General features: G+C 39.1%; 1 protein-coding gene across 5 annotated transcripts in view; it reads left to right on the forward strand.

Moving 5' to 3' along the window:
• Ttn (titin) overlaps nucleotides 1–15,126 on the forward strand; it is a 282,613-nt gene that overhangs the window by 197,350 nt on the left and 70,137 nt on the right. For all 5 annotated transcript variants that reach the window (XM_045148517.1, XM_045148518.1, XM_045148519.1 and 2 more), the window contains 22 exons: nucleotides 72–371; nucleotides 469–765; nucleotides 866–1,150; nucleotides 1,237–1,530; nucleotides 3,673–3,972; nucleotides 4,075–4,383; nucleotides 4,472–4,662; nucleotides 5,068–5,497; nucleotides 7,171–7,479; nucleotides 7,587–7,735; nucleotides 7,819–7,851; nucleotides 7,940–8,069; nucleotides 8,348–8,647; nucleotides 8,741–9,058; nucleotides 10,092–10,388; nucleotides 10,495–10,794; nucleotides 10,901–11,215; nucleotides 11,309–11,457; nucleotides 12,152–12,302; nucleotides 12,393–12,674; nucleotides 13,940–14,242; nucleotides 14,746–15,048. In XM_045148517.1, the coding sequence (XP_045004452.1) occupies nucleotides 72–371; nucleotides 469–765; nucleotides 866–1,150; nucleotides 1,237–1,530; nucleotides 3,673–3,972; nucleotides 4,075–4,383; nucleotides 4,472–4,662; nucleotides 5,068–5,497; nucleotides 7,171–7,479; nucleotides 7,587–7,735; nucleotides 7,819–7,851; nucleotides 7,940–8,069; nucleotides 8,348–8,647; nucleotides 8,741–9,058; nucleotides 10,092–10,388; nucleotides 10,495–10,794; nucleotides 10,901–11,215; nucleotides 11,309–11,457; nucleotides 12,152–12,302; nucleotides 12,393–12,674; nucleotides 13,940–14,242; nucleotides 14,746–15,048 (5,745 nt within the window). The remainder of the gene's footprint in view (nucleotides 1–71; nucleotides 372–468; nucleotides 766–865; nucleotides 1,151–1,236; nucleotides 1,531–3,672; nucleotides 3,973–4,074; nucleotides 4,384–4,471; nucleotides 4,663–5,067; nucleotides 5,498–7,170; nucleotides 7,480–7,586; nucleotides 7,736–7,818; nucleotides 7,852–7,939; nucleotides 8,070–8,347; nucleotides 8,648–8,740; nucleotides 9,059–10,091; nucleotides 10,389–10,494; nucleotides 10,795–10,900; nucleotides 11,216–11,308; nucleotides 11,458–12,151; nucleotides 12,303–12,392; nucleotides 12,675–13,939; nucleotides 14,243–14,745; nucleotides 15,049–15,126) is intronic.

Raw genomic sequence — 15,126 nt, forward strand, 5'->3', positions numbered from 1 at the left:
GTCACAATTTTATATAACTGAATTTTTAATGCCATTTTAGGGAATTAATTCCAATGTGTTATTTTTATCAGAACCACCTGATGCACCTGATAAACCCATTGTAGAAGATGTTACCAGCAACAGTATGCTAGTGAAATGGAATGAACCAAAAGATAATGGAAGTCCCATCTTGGGTTACTGGCTTGAAAAACGTGAGGTTAATAGTACACATTGGTCTCGTGTCAACAAAACCCTGCTCAGTTCTTTGAAAACCAAAGTAGATGGCTTGTTAGAGGGACTCACCTATGTCTTCCGAGTATGTGCTGAAAACGCAGCTGGACCCGGCAAGTTCAGCCCACCTTCAGATCCCAAAACAGCACATGATCCAATCTGTAAGTAATGCCTTAAGAAGTAAGTATTCAAGAGTAAGCTAGAAGACACTTCTTAAACCTTCATTGAACCTGACCATTGTGTCTGGATTCCTTCCAGCTCCACCTGGACCACCTATCCCAAGAGTTACTGACACAAGCTCTACAACGATTGAACTGGCATGGGAACCCCCAGCTTTCAATGGTGGTGGGGAAATCATTGGCTACTTTGTTGATAAGCAGTTGGTTGGCACAAATGAATGGTCACGTTGCACAGAGAAGATGATCAAGGTCCGTGAGTTCACTGTCAAAGAAATTCGAGAGGGTGCAGATTACAAACTTCGGGTGAGTGCTGTCAACGCAGCAGGCGAGGGACCGCCTGGAGAAACGGAGCCAGTTACTGTAGCTGAACCACAAGGTACTTAAAAGTTATCTGAAACAAAAATAAGCATATTTCCTAAGCTGGGGGTGTGTTTTTATCTTTCTTGAGCTAACAAATGATTGTTCCCATTCAACAGAGCCTCCAGCTGTGGAACTGGATGTTTCTGTCAAGGGTGGAATACAAATAATGGCTGGGAAGACTCTGAGAATCCCCGCCGTGGTGACTGGCCGTCCTGTGCCAACAAGAGTGTGGACCAGAGAGGAAGGGGAGCTGGATAAGGAATGTGTTCTAATAGAGGATGTCGGAACCAAGTCTGAACTAATTATCAAGAATGCACAGAGAAAAGATCATGGCAGATATGTGATCACAGCTACTAATAGCTGTGGTTCCAAATTTGCAGCCGTCCGGGTAGAAGTTTTTGGTAAGGAATGTTACATGGATTTTCACAGGATTCTCTCCATGTGATATGATTATATTACACTGATTTTGTTTGGTTTCATTTTACAGATGTCCCTGGTCCAGTCCTTGACCTAAAACCTGTTGTAACAAACAGAAAGATGTGTCTGCTTAACTGGTCAGATCCAGCAGATGATGGAGGGAGTGAAATCACAGGATTTATTATTGAAAGAAAAGATGCCAAGATGCACACCTGGAGACAACCCATTGAGACCGAGAGATCCAAGTGTGACATCACAGGTCTCATCGAGGGACAAGAGTATAAGTTCCGTGTGATTGCCAAGAACAAGTTTGGCTGTGGCCCTCCAGTGGAAATAGGTCCAATTCTTGCAGTTGATCCACTAGGTAAGAGAAGGTTTTCATAGTTAACTAAATAAGTATTATTTTGATTATAGATATATCATTTCTTTGCTGAGCTTTATGGCTTCAAACTCCAACAGTCTCAAGATCTGGCACTAGTTAGAGAGTAATAAAACTAAATCAAATAACCACTAAACTTGAAAGATACCATATTTACTAATATTCCATGTAATTTTTGACTCCAAGCATATTAATCATGCAAAGGTTTGTATACTTAAAATTTTTATCTACTGAGTCTTAGTAGCAATCTAGAAATAATTTAGGTATGTTAAATCTTTCCAGTATAATACACTGGAGTGTTTTTTAATTTAACAATCTAGCAGTTATAGTTCATACTTACTGCCTTTCTAAAAAAAAATATGGGACAGGTAATTGCCTAGGATAAATGACTTACTTTTACTCTACTCTCACATAGTCTCCACAATGAAAGAATAGGGAGGTCCAAATCCAGAGTCATCATTCAATAGAAAAATAAATAGATGAACTCTCCAAAAACTCACATGAAACACCAAAATTGCACAGTTGGTAATGCATATTTGCTTTCCATTTAAGAAAGTAAGGCTCTGGAAACAATTGATTCCTCAAGAAATGATGCCAGGCATGGTGGCACATGCCTTTAATTCCAGCACTTGGGAGGCAAAAGTAGGAGGATTGAGTTCAAGGCAACCCTGAGAGTACAGAGTGAATTCCAGGTCAGCCTGAGCTAGAGTGAGACCCTACCTTGAAAACAAACAAAAAAAAAAAAAAAGACCACCCTAAAAAAATAAATAAATAACAGAATAATGAATTATATCCTCCACCAGTTATAGTCCCCTCAAAAAGCCAACTGTGGGAGGGGGGGATTACCATGGGATATCTTTTATAATCATGGAAGTTGTTAATAAAAACTTGAAGAAAAAAAAAGCCAACTGTGGTCAGATTGTGCCAGAAGCATCAAGATGGACTGGAAGTCCCCAGTTCCTAGTGCAGCTAGCATGGGTCAGCTTTAACTTCACCATTTAAATCTTTTACTCCTCAGGACATAAAAACCTCAGAAATACTGCATAAATTCTCTTCCCACTTATTATTTAACCAGTACTTGAGGCACTGTGACTCAAATGTGCTCAGAAACCACACCTACTGTCTGCTTAAAAAGAAACATTTTGCTCTCTGCTGACATCCAAAACAATACTTCACACACCTACTTTCCTATTTGTTAGGATTAGAAGCTTTGCACATGACACAGGTGATATGAAATGCTAACTATAAAGCATAGGTGATCATTGACTTATTTTTAATAATAATCTTGATGAAAATTTATTAGGGAAAAATGCTGTCTATTAAAAAAAAAAGGCTAAGGGCTAGGGAAATGGCTCAACAGGTAAAAGCATGAAAGCCAGAGAGGGCCAGAGACTGCCTGAGTTAGATCCCCAGAACCTGTGTAAAAGGCTGGGCATGCGTGCTGAAAATCCTAGTCCTATGGGGGTGAAGACCAGAGACTCACTGGGGTTCCCTGGGTAGCCAGCCTGACTGAAAGGGAAAAAAAATCAGCAATTCCAGGTTTAGTAGAAGACTCCCTCTCAAAGACGCATATGGATGAGTGATGGAGGAGGACACCTGAAGTTCTGTTCTGGCCTCTGCATACGTGCATGGAGGACATGCACATCTGTGTACACTCATGTGCACACACTACATATATACACTGCATGCACACACACTTGCCAAAAGAAAAAGAAAGAATAGCTAGAAATGTAGGGATAGACATGTTTAGGAAGGATTTTTAAAATGGATGCTAGCTAAGGCCAAACTGAAGTCTATTTCTTTTTTTCAATCTCTTTTTAATATTTATTTATTTATTCATTTATTTATTTATTTATGAGAGAGAGAGATAAAGGGAATGGGCATGCTAGGGTCTCTAGCCACTGTAAATGAATTCCAGATGCATGCACTACCATGTGTATCTAGCTTACATGGGATCTGGGAAATCAAACCTGGGCCTGCAGGCTTATAGGAAAGTGCCTTAACCACTAATCAATCTCTCCAGCCCCAGAAAGAAAGCCCTATTTCTGACACAAATACAAGTGAATCATTATTGCTTATGTGAGTGCTCATCCCATGATCATTATTTTCCCTTTCTTTTGGCTATAGGTCCCCCAACATCTCCTGAAAGGCTCACTTACACAGAAAGAACAAAGTCCACCATCACTCTTGACTGGAAAGAGCCCCGCAGTGACGGTGGCAGTCCCATCCAGGGATACATCATTGAAAAACGTCGTCACGATAAACCTGACTTTGAAAGAGTTAACAAACGACTCTGCCCAACTACATCATTTCTGGTTGAAAATCTTGATGAACACCAAATGTATGAGTTCCGTGTCAAAGCTGTCAATGATGTTGGTGAAAGCGAGCCATCTTTGCCTCTGAACGTAGTCATACAAGATGATGAAGGTATGGATTCTACATAATAGTATAGATTAGGTACTGTCTTATTCCTATGAATTGTGAGAACATTCTTATGACTTTTTTTCCCTCTTTCCCTTCACTTTGCAGTCCCTCCAACTATTAAATTGCGTCTTGCTGTTAGAGGAGACACTATTAAAGTTAAGGCAGGTGAGCCTGTTAACATCCCTGCAGATGTGACAGGTCTTCCAATGCCTAAGATTGAGTGGTCCAAGAATGACACTGTGATTGAAAAACCTACTGATGCGCTCAACATAACCAAGGAAGAAGTATCCCGAAGTGAGGCGAAGACTGAGCTCAGCATCCCCAAAGCAGTCCGGGATGACAAAGGCACTTACACAATTACTGCTTCTAATCGCCTTGGCTCCGTGTTCCGAAATGTTCACGTGGAAGTATATGGTAAGTGACTTGCTTCCTATTTCAAAAAGAAAGCCTCCTCCATCTGCTTAAGGCTAGCTTCTCAATATCAGCTACTGTTTCTTTCCAGACCGTCCATCTCCACCAAGAAATCTTGCTGTTACTGACATTAAAGCCGAGTCTTGCTATCTGACATGGGATGCCCCTCTAGACAATGGTGGCAGTGAGATCACCCATTATGTCATTGACAAGCGTGATGCAAGTAGGAAGAAGTCAGAATGGGAAGAAGTCACCAACACTGCTGTAGAGAGAAGATATGGGGTAAACTCTTCTAAATAGTTTCTTATACACATTAAGACATTAAGAGGACATGACTCTGACCTGACACTATCTCAGTATACCTTTAGAGTTTCGTGATTAAGCTCAAAACCACATATAAGAAGCAGCTGTTTACTACTATGGCATTTATCACCATGCACATAAGGCCACTTACTAAATAACATTGATATAGAGGCCTCTTTTCCTTGAAAAATCCACTAGGAGGTACAAAAAAATACATATTTTTATTGTTAAAGGGTTTCTCCTTTTCTCTATATTTCCCATGCTTTGGGTCTACACAGTTATTTCTTTTTATGGTGATCCCTCCTCATATAAGCTGAATTTTAAAATAAGTAAGCATCAACCTAAACCTGTGTATTCTGATTTTTCTATTTATCTAATTTCTAGATCTGGAAACTTATTCCCAATGGTCAGTATGAGTTCCGAGTTAGGGCGGTGAACAAATATGGAATCAGTGATGAGTGCAAGTCCGATAAAGTCGTGATTCAAGATCCTTATCGCCTTCCTGGACCTCCTGGAAAACCAAAAGTCTTGGAGCGCTCCAAAGGGTCTATGCTCGTGAGCTGGACGCCTCCTTTGGACAATGGTGGCTCTCCAATTACTGGCTACTGGCTGGAGAAGAGAGAGGAGGGTGGTAGCTACTGGTCACGTGTTAGCAGAGCACCAATAACCAAAGTAGGATTGAAAGGTGTGGAATTCAATGTTCCCCGCCTGATTGAAGGTGTGAAATACCAGTTCAGAGCCATGGCAATAAATGCTGCAGGAATTGGCCCTCCCAGTGAGCCATCAGATCCAGCTGTGGCCGGAGATCCCATCTGTAAGTACACTCTCTTGCTGGGACTCATTTCTAAAGGACAAAGTTACTAAATAGAGAAAGAATTCTGCTTTTCAATTTCTCCTATTATGCTCACTTCAGCAGCACATATGTTAAATTTCTCATATTTTATGTGTCATTTTTATGAAAACCATTCAACTATAAAGTATATATATATATGTATATGTATATGTACATACATATACATGCAAATGCATATATGAAATCATACAGACTTTAAGCTCATTTTGAATCACAACAATAAAGACCTGAACTATAAACTCCTCTCTTTTTTCATGATTTAAATAAGTCTCTATTTCATTAGCTACTGTGGAAATCATTTTCCCCACTATACACTCAAACCTGCTTGCTGAACCTCAACAAAAAGTAAAATGCTAAATATTTAGAGTAAAGACATAAAGTTCTCAAGCATTCTTTAAAGTCAAATAAAGAAAATTTTTTTCTGTATCAAATATAAGCAGAACAGTTCAAAAATTAAAATATTATTATCTTAATAGTTAAAGATACAGGAAATGTAATTGGTTATATTCTTGGTAGAACAGAAGCAAGTATTTGTTTAAAAGAGCTAAAATGTTCTCAAGTGTTACATGGAGCAAATATATATAATAAGGCAGGCATGCATTCATTCAGCAAAATAGTATTGTACATGAACTATGTTCAAGAATCTAGAGGGCTGGAGGGATGGCTTAGCGGTTAAGGTGTTTGCCTGCAGAGCCAAAGGACCCAGGTTTGCTTCCCCATGACCCATGTTCACCAGAAGCACAAGGGGGTGCACACTTCCGGAGTTCATTTTCCTGGCCCACCCATTCTCTCTCTCTCTATCTCTCTCTCTCTGTCTGTCTGTCTCTCTCTCTCTCTCTCTCTCTCTCTCTCTCTCTCTCTCTCTGTCTCTGTCTCTGTCAAATAAGTAAATTAATTTTAAAAAAGAATCTTTATGGAGCACAAAGAGAAGTCATGATTAAAAACACAAATAGAGGAAGTTTCCTCCATTGTGAAGCATACTCAGAAATGTAAATGATTGTGATTAGTGTAGATAAAAAAACATTAAGATGAGTTTGTGTTCAAAGGGTTACCAGCTAGTAAAAAGACATATTTGTTCATTTTCATATAGCAATAAATTCAGTTTTCAATAAAAATATACTATAGAAACTCTTCAGATTATATATTTTTAAAAAAAATCTCTTCAGAGGGATCACAAAAGTAAAATACCTTTGCACCAATCATGTACCAGTACCATGCAGCTAGAGATAATGGGTAATCCTTCTGTTCCCAAGGATTTGTTTGCTTTCTCTGCATTAATGCTAAATGAAAGTAGACTAGTTTTCTTAAACCTTTTAACATTTCCATTTTAATTTTTAAAATATTTTGTTTTTATTTATTTATTGAAGAGAAAGGCAGAGAGGTAGAGAAAGAATGGGCTCACAAGGGCCTCCAACCATGAAAACAAACTCCAGACACATGCGCCACCATGCGCATATGACTTATATGAGCACTGGGGAATCAAACCTGGGTCCTTAGGTTTCATAGGCAAGTGCTCACAAGAAATGCATAATTTTGTATTGCAAACAATTTCTTACAGTGTACAAAACGAACATTCTATTGCCGTCAAAAATCTGATGTTTGTTTTTTTGTTTGTTTGTTTGTTTGTTTATTAGTCCCACCAGGGCCACCCTCTTGTCCAGAGGTTAAAGATAAAACAAAGTCAAGCATCTCACTAGCATGGAAACCTCCAGCCAAAGATGGCGGCAGTCCCATCAAAGGATACATTGTAGAAATGCAGGAAGAAGGCACAACTGATTGGAAAAGAGTCAATGAACCTGACAAACTTCTGACAACCTGTGAATGTGTGGTACCTAACCTGAAGGAACTCAGGAAGTACAGGTTCAGAGTGAAAGCTGTCAATGAAGCTGGTGAGTCAGAACCAAGTGACACGACTGGAGAGATCCCTGCCACTGAAATTCAAGGTACTGACTAGTCCTTGTCCAGTTTATCAGAGCTGTTTGTGAAATTAATCGACTGTCTCTTTGAGAAATGTCAGCTCAATGCTTTTATATTATTCGTGGTATTACAGAGGTACCAGAGGTTTTCATTGACATCGGAGCACAGGACTGTCTGGTTTGTCAAGCTGGCACACAGATTAGAATCCCTGCTGTCATCAAGGGACGCCCAACACCAAAATCATCCTGGGAATTTGATGGAAAGGCAAAGAAGGCAATGAAGGTAAGAAAACTAATTTTCCCGTGTCTTCCACTGACTCACAAGAAGAATATTTAAAGTATACCTTTTCATTTTCCCCCAAATAGGATGGCATTCATGATATACCTGAAGATGCACAGGTAAAAATATAATTGAATTAGTTCACAATGTGGTTGAGTTCCGCAGTGCTGATTTCTTCAGTGTATGACTACTGCTTTCTTTGTGCAGCTGGAGACGGCTGAGAACTCATCAGTCATCATTATTCCCAACTGCACGCGAGCTCATTCAGGCAAATATAGCATCACAGCCAAGAACAAAGCAGGACAGAAGACCGCAAATTGCAGAGTTAAAGTCATGGGTAAGAAAGACTCTGATAGTGCTATGAAGTTTTAAAAGAAATCATGTGTTATTAATTATGTACTTTATTGTATGAACAAATATTCCCTCGGGTTATCCTCCCAGATCCCCTCTCTTGGCCCCCATTCCTCTGAGGACCCCCACTCAGTGCAGTTATTGGTAGTCACTGCGGGGTCTTGAATGGAGAAGTCAGTCTCTGTGGGATGGAGTAATGCCTCAGAATCTCCTTCCCACCCTGTGGCTCTGAATATTGTTTATCATATGGTTTGGATCCAACAGATGTACCTGGCCCACCCAAAGATTTGAAGGTCAGTGACATCACAAGGGGTAGTTGCCGACTGTCGTGGAAGATGCCAGATGATGACGGAGGAGACAGGATCAAAGGCTACGTCATTGAGAAGAAGACTATTGATGGAAAAGCCTGGACTAAAGTCAATCCAAACTGTGGAAGCACCTCCTTTGTGGTGCCTGACCTCATCTCTGAGCAGCAGTATTTCTTCCGTGTACGAGCAGAAAACCGTTTTGGTATCGGCCCACCTGTAGAAACCATCCAGAGAACGACGGCCCGAGATCCAATATGTATGTGTTAACACCTAAGTTTCAAATATCTTTTTAAGACTGAGTGATATTATGGTAAAACATGCTTAACGCTTCCTGTCACTGCTTTTACAGATCCTCCCGATCCTCCTATTAAACTCAAGATTGGCCTTATAACAAAGAACACAGTACATCTGTCATGGAAACCACCAAAGAATGATGGGGGCTCCCCTGTCACCCACTATATTGTTGAGTGTCTTCAATGGGACCCTACTGGGAAAAAGAAAGAAGCCTGGAGACAGTGCAATAAGCGTGATGTGGAAGATCTGGAATTTACTGTTGAAGACCTCGTGGAGGGTGGAGAATATGAATTCAGAGTCAAAGCTGTCAATGAGGCAGGAATCAGCAAACCTTCAGCCACTGTTGGTCCTGTAATTGTCAAAGACCAGACGTGTAAGTAATACACTTGCCAGAGAATTTCCTCTCAATGACTGCCTTCCTACATATTTAATAATACTTCACAATAGAGAAACAGCACATCTGTATATCAGGGACCTCCCATGGGCTGAGTATAGTTATGGGCACATTAATCAACTTCTTATTTCTCCAATGTGGGCAGAATTATCAAAATTACTTGCATATTACCTTTTCTCTATTTAAAGGAGAAGAAATTTACAACTTCCTTCATCTAATTTTATCCAAAGTCAAGTATTTTATTCATCAGAAATTAGTCCATTTTTCTGCATATTCCTCATAAAGGGCAGAGAGTAGCAGTAATCTTAGCAACTGCTGAGACCAATATATCTTTACCAATGTATCTGTGTTGCTCTACTTGAGAAAATTCAGATAAGTTCTAGTGGTGACCTAGTTGCCTAATGGATAAGGCACTAGCCTCCAGCTAAGTTCTAATAGATAAGATACATATGCAAAGCTGATCGTAATGATTAGTCTATTGTTACTGCTGTTCATTTGTTCTGTTCTCTCGTCTATAGTCCCTACCCTCTTTGCACACTCATACATTATTTGTGGAAAACAGAAAATTGCTTTGTTTCTACTAGCAGTTATATTTTTATAAGAGAATTTATATCATAGCCTCAGAGTGAGCAGTATAAATGACTTCACAACTCTGCAAAACATTAAAGAAAATATCATGACAGAACTCCCAGGCCTAAGCTGCTAGGATTTTTACTTTTTCTCTCAGCCCTTTCATTAGAATTTTCACATGTATAATGAAGCCAGGTAAGAGAATGACAATAGCTGACAGATAGCCACATGTAGATCCAATAAAAGATGATAACTATATGTAACCCTCCTCTAAACTTGTGTAACAGTGTGAAAGACAGACCCATGCTTCATGCCAACATGGTCTATAAAGTCTGGCTACAGTAGATACAGTCAGCCTTTATAATCACTATGAATTCCACAATCTAGCTTTCAGTGCTTTTTGCTGCTAATGATGTTCTTGTTCTTGTTGTTGTAAATCTAGGCCCACCATCAATTGAGCTAAAAGAATTCATGGAGGTTGAAGAAGGAACTGATGTTAACATTGTGGCCAAAATTAAAGGTGTGCCCTTTCCAACACTCACGTGGTTTAAAGCACCTCCGAAGAAGCCGGATAACAAAGAACCTGTTCTCTATGACACCCATGTCAACAAACTGGTGGTGGACGACACTTGCACCTTAGTTATTCCTCAGTCTCGCCGGAGTGATACTGGCTTATATTCTATCACAGCTGTAAATAATCTGGGACAAGCATCAAAGGAGATGAGACTGAATGTCCTTGGTAAAGTTGCATGGTTTAGTTAAAACTACACACTTTTTAGCCATAAACAATGTTTTACTTTAAAATCATTTAACTAATCAAATATTCTTTCCTTAAACCATTTCAGGGCGCCCTGGCCCTCCAGAAGGACCCATAAAGTTTGAATCGATTTCAGGAGATCAAATGACAATATCTTGGCTTCCACCTAAAGATGATGGTGGTTCTAAGATTACAAACTATGTCATTGAGAAAAGAGAAGCTAACAGGAAGACATGGGTTCGCGTCTCTAGTGAACCTAAAGAGTGCATGTACACAATCCCCAAGTTGCTGGACGGCCATCAGTATGTGTTCCGAGTCATGGCTCAGAATAAATATGGCATCGGAGAGCCACTTGACAGTGAGCCTGAAACAGCACGAAACCTCTTCTGTAAGTAGCATAGATTTTTGCATACAAAACCATTCTTTTATGTTTTTAGAGTAATTTCTCATAAATTAATGAGTGTGTGTGTGTGTGTGTGTGTGTGTGTTCACAGCTGTCCCTGGAGCACCAGATAAACCAACAGTCAGCAGTGTGACCCGAAACTCCATGACTGTCAACTGGGAAGAGCCAGAATATGATGGAGGCTCTCCTGTGACTGGATACTGGCTAGAAATGAAAGATACCACTTCAAAGAGATGGAAGAGGGTTAACCGAGATCCTATCAAAGCCATGACTTTGGGTGTTTCTTATAAAGTGACAGGTCTTATTGAAGGTTCTGACTATCAGTTCCGGGTATATGCAATCAATGCTGCTGGTGTGGGCCCAGCAAGTCCCCCCTCAGATCCAGTAACTGCTAGAGACCCAGTTGGTGAGCCTTAAAATCAAGCCTTTTTGGTTTTTAATCTCAATTTCTAAAAGTGCTATAGAAAAGTCAATACTAATGAATGTCGGTTCCTTCTAGCTCCTCCTGGCCCTCCATTTCCCAAAGTGACAGACTGGACTAAGTCATCTGTGGACCTAGAATGGTCCCCTCCATTAAAAGATGGTGGATCCAAAATAACTGGATACATTGTTGAATTTAAGGAAGAAGGAAAAGAAGAGTGGGAAAAGGTAGCTAAAATATCGTTTCAAGGAAATGTCCTATGAATAAAGTAAATGTAGTCAGTATTCTCAATTGCATTATTTTTCTGCCTATGTTTTTAGGTTAAAAATCTAAAGAATAATATATTCACAACTGATCATTCTCATTTTTGTTAATGTCAAACTACTTGGGTCAAGGAGTAGGAAGAGAGAAAGAGGTCCTATACTGTGTACCAAAAGCATTAGATAGGAAGGATAAAGTCTAATCTTCAATAGAAGGATGGTGACAGTTTTTAATACTGTATTACAGAATAATGCAAAAGAGTTTTAAAGTTCTCAAAATGAAGAAATGATAAACATTTAAGGAAATAGAAATGTTTATCACCCTGATTTGATCACTGTACATTATATACAAACACTAAATTATTATACTGAATCCCCACAAAGATGTACAAACATAATCTATCAGTTAAAAATAAAAATGAACAGAGGTGAAGTCACATTATGAATTTATTGTATGGCTATGAACCCTGAGAAGGTGGAACAAATGAACTACACAGGGTTTTCAATCACTCACCAATAGCTTTTAAACATAAGTCCTAGCAAGTTAATCTATTTTCAGCGATGCCCATAAAATTGACAATTTTATTAAAATAACAAGTTACAAATAAATAGTCTAATTATAAAATGTTCTTGATTCCTTGCCCTCTCCCCCCACCCTCAGGGTAAAGATAAAGAAGTAAGAGGAACTAAACTCGTTGTGACTGGATTGAAAGAAGGAGCACTTTACAAATTTAGAGTGAGAGCAGTCAACATTGCTGGCATTGGGGAGCCCGGAGAAGCCACAGATATTATTGAAATGAAGGACAGAATCGGTAATGACCAGCACTGCTATTACTTCTCAAACATCTGTGTGACATACTGAAAAATGGAAATCACATTTGCAATTTTCATTTGTTTCCCAGTTTCACCTGACCTTCAGCTGGATGCCAGCGTTCGAGACAGAATAGTGGTCCATGCTGGAGGAGTGATCCGAATCATTGCCTATGTATCCGGGAAGCCACCTCCAACTGTCACCTGGAGCATGAATGAAAGGGCCTTACCTCAAGAAGCCACTATTGAGACCACAGCCATTAGCTCGTCCCTGGTCATCAAGAACTGCCAGAGGAGCCATCAAGGTGTCTATTCTCTTCTTGCTAAAAACGAAGGCGGAGAGAGAAAGAAGACAATTATCGTCGATGTGTTAGGTAAACTTTTTCCATTTGTCCATGAAGCTTTTTAAATCAGCATTGCAGTTGCACCTACATCAAAGTTATACTGTAATAAAACTGCTATAAATGTTTGAAAATTAAGAAAAAACTCTCCATGACTGCCCATTTTAGAAAAATCCCTCTTTGATTTTTCATCCAGTGCTCACTCTCTATTATTGTACTCTTACTACACATGAAGTTTTTATATGCTACAGTTCACATCACGTACCACCACACAAACACCTGTTATGTGATCATTATATGGTCTTCACGGAAATATCTGTCTTTTAAATGTTCATGAATGTTTAAAAATTTGCCAGTGATAAGTATTTTCATGTCATGACATTCAATCTTATTCACTAATTACTATAATGATGCAAAAAAGAACACCTCTAAGGGACTCTATTCAAAATGAACATATATTTGATTATGAATATTTTATTTCCAGTCCCAAAATATACAGGCGAACTCTACAGGCTTTTTTTTTTTAATCCCATGACTTACTCAGCAAAGGAAGAAACCCCACTTAGAGCTCATGGGTAGGCATAGCCAACCTACAAATAGGCACAGCTTAAATATAATAATGGTCAGTCTTCTGTAAACTTAAGTGATAAGGATGGCATGAAGAAAGATACTTTATACAGCATAAAAGCCTCTAGGTTAATTTCAAATTCCTAAACTCTTTCACTCATAAACAGCTAGTATTTTGATTAGAGAACTGGTGAACCTCCACATTAAAATTCCAACTCTTCAAAGTTATTCTGAGATGAGGAGCTTTCTGTTCTTGCTGATTCACTAGTCTTTCAGAAGAAAACATCTTCCCTATTTCTCCCTTGGAACAGGATACAAAAGTGATGAAGCCCCTCTCTGTCCCTCTCCTGTAGTTCACACCCATCTCACAGCTTTTGCTTTTTAAAGTAATGTTATACTCCCTTCACCTTCTACTAAAATCATGACAGGAAATGGCTATCATAAACCTACTTCTGTTAAAAATATGATCGAGCTGGGTTTGTGCTGTGTGCCTCTACTGTCGCCTATTTGGGAGGCTGAGGAATAAGAACTGTGAGTTCAAGGCCAGTGTATGTCAAATTACATACATATGGTTGAATATAGATAGCAGGGTAGAAAAACTAACTTCATTAATAGACACAAAATCTTATTTTTGTCAGTACCACATTTTATCTCCATTTTTAAGAAATAAGACAGCACATATTGAGCAGCGTACTTCACTGAAAACAAATGGCTCTTTGCTCTTATTTCAGACGTGCCAGGACCTGTTGGAACCCCTTTCCTGCCTGACAACCTAACGAACGACTCCTGCAAACTGACATGGTTCTCCCCAGAAGACGACGGAGGCTCTCCAATCACCAACTATGTCATCGAGAAGCGGGAAGCTGACCGCAGAGCATGGACCCCAGTGACATACACAGTCACCCGGCAGAATGCTACTGTCCAAGGTCTTATTCAGGGAAAATCCTACTTTTTCCGAATTGCAGCTGAAAATAGTATTGGCATGGGCCCATTTGTTGAAACACAAGAAGCTCTTGTCATCAGGGATCCAATAAGTAAGTGCAATTGAAAACACATTTATGCTTAATCACTTCTTAGCTCATTTACTCTAAGACTATGGTGTATGTGTGTGCCATGCATGTCATTCACTTAATCATTATTAAGAAACTATTTAGTGTCAGATTTCATTGTATTTGAGTAGTGATTGTGAGATTGTAGGAGTGTGTATTGTTCATCAGTTTCCTTCCCTGTACTGGTTTTAAAAAATATTTTCCATACAATGGCATAAGTACAAACTGAATTATTTTCCTAACCCTAAAACTACTAATATTGGAGACCTTTCCCAATTGAATGTAAATGAAGCTCTATTTCCTCATCTATTAATTGAGAAAATTAGAATATTTGAGGTTCTGTATATTACTAATAGTTCTATGATGAGATAACTTTTGTTATTTATTAAAACATAGTTTAATTTTAAAATATAATCCTCAGAAAGGAGTATTTATTAATTCTACTACATTTTTAATATGACACTTTTTCACTATACTTATATTTGCAGCTGTACCAGAGCGTCCTGAAGACCTAGAAGTCAAGGAAGTTACTAAAAATACTGTGTCTTTGACTTGGAACCCACCTAAGTATGATGGTGGGTCAGAAATTATTAATTATGTCCTAGAAAGCCGACTTATTGGCACTGAGAAGTTCCACAGAGTTACAAATGACAACTTGCTTAGCAGAAAATACACAGTTAAAGGCTTAAAAGAAGGTGACACCTATGAGTATCGTGTCAGTGCTGTCAATATTGTTGGACAAGGCAAGCCATCATTTTGCACCAAGCCAATCACTTGCAAGGATGAGCTGGGTATGTGTCTACTACTGATTGGCCTTTGAAAACTTGTGCATTTGTAGAGCTGCCATAAGACATCATTAGAAATGACTC

Source organism: Jaculus jaculus, chromosome 4 (assembly GCF_020740685.1).
Source record: "Jaculus jaculus isolate mJacJac1 chromosome 4, mJacJac1.mat.Y.cur, whole genome shotgun sequence".
Lineage (NCBI taxonomy): Eukaryota > Metazoa > Chordata > Mammalia > Rodentia > Dipodidae > Jaculus > Jaculus jaculus.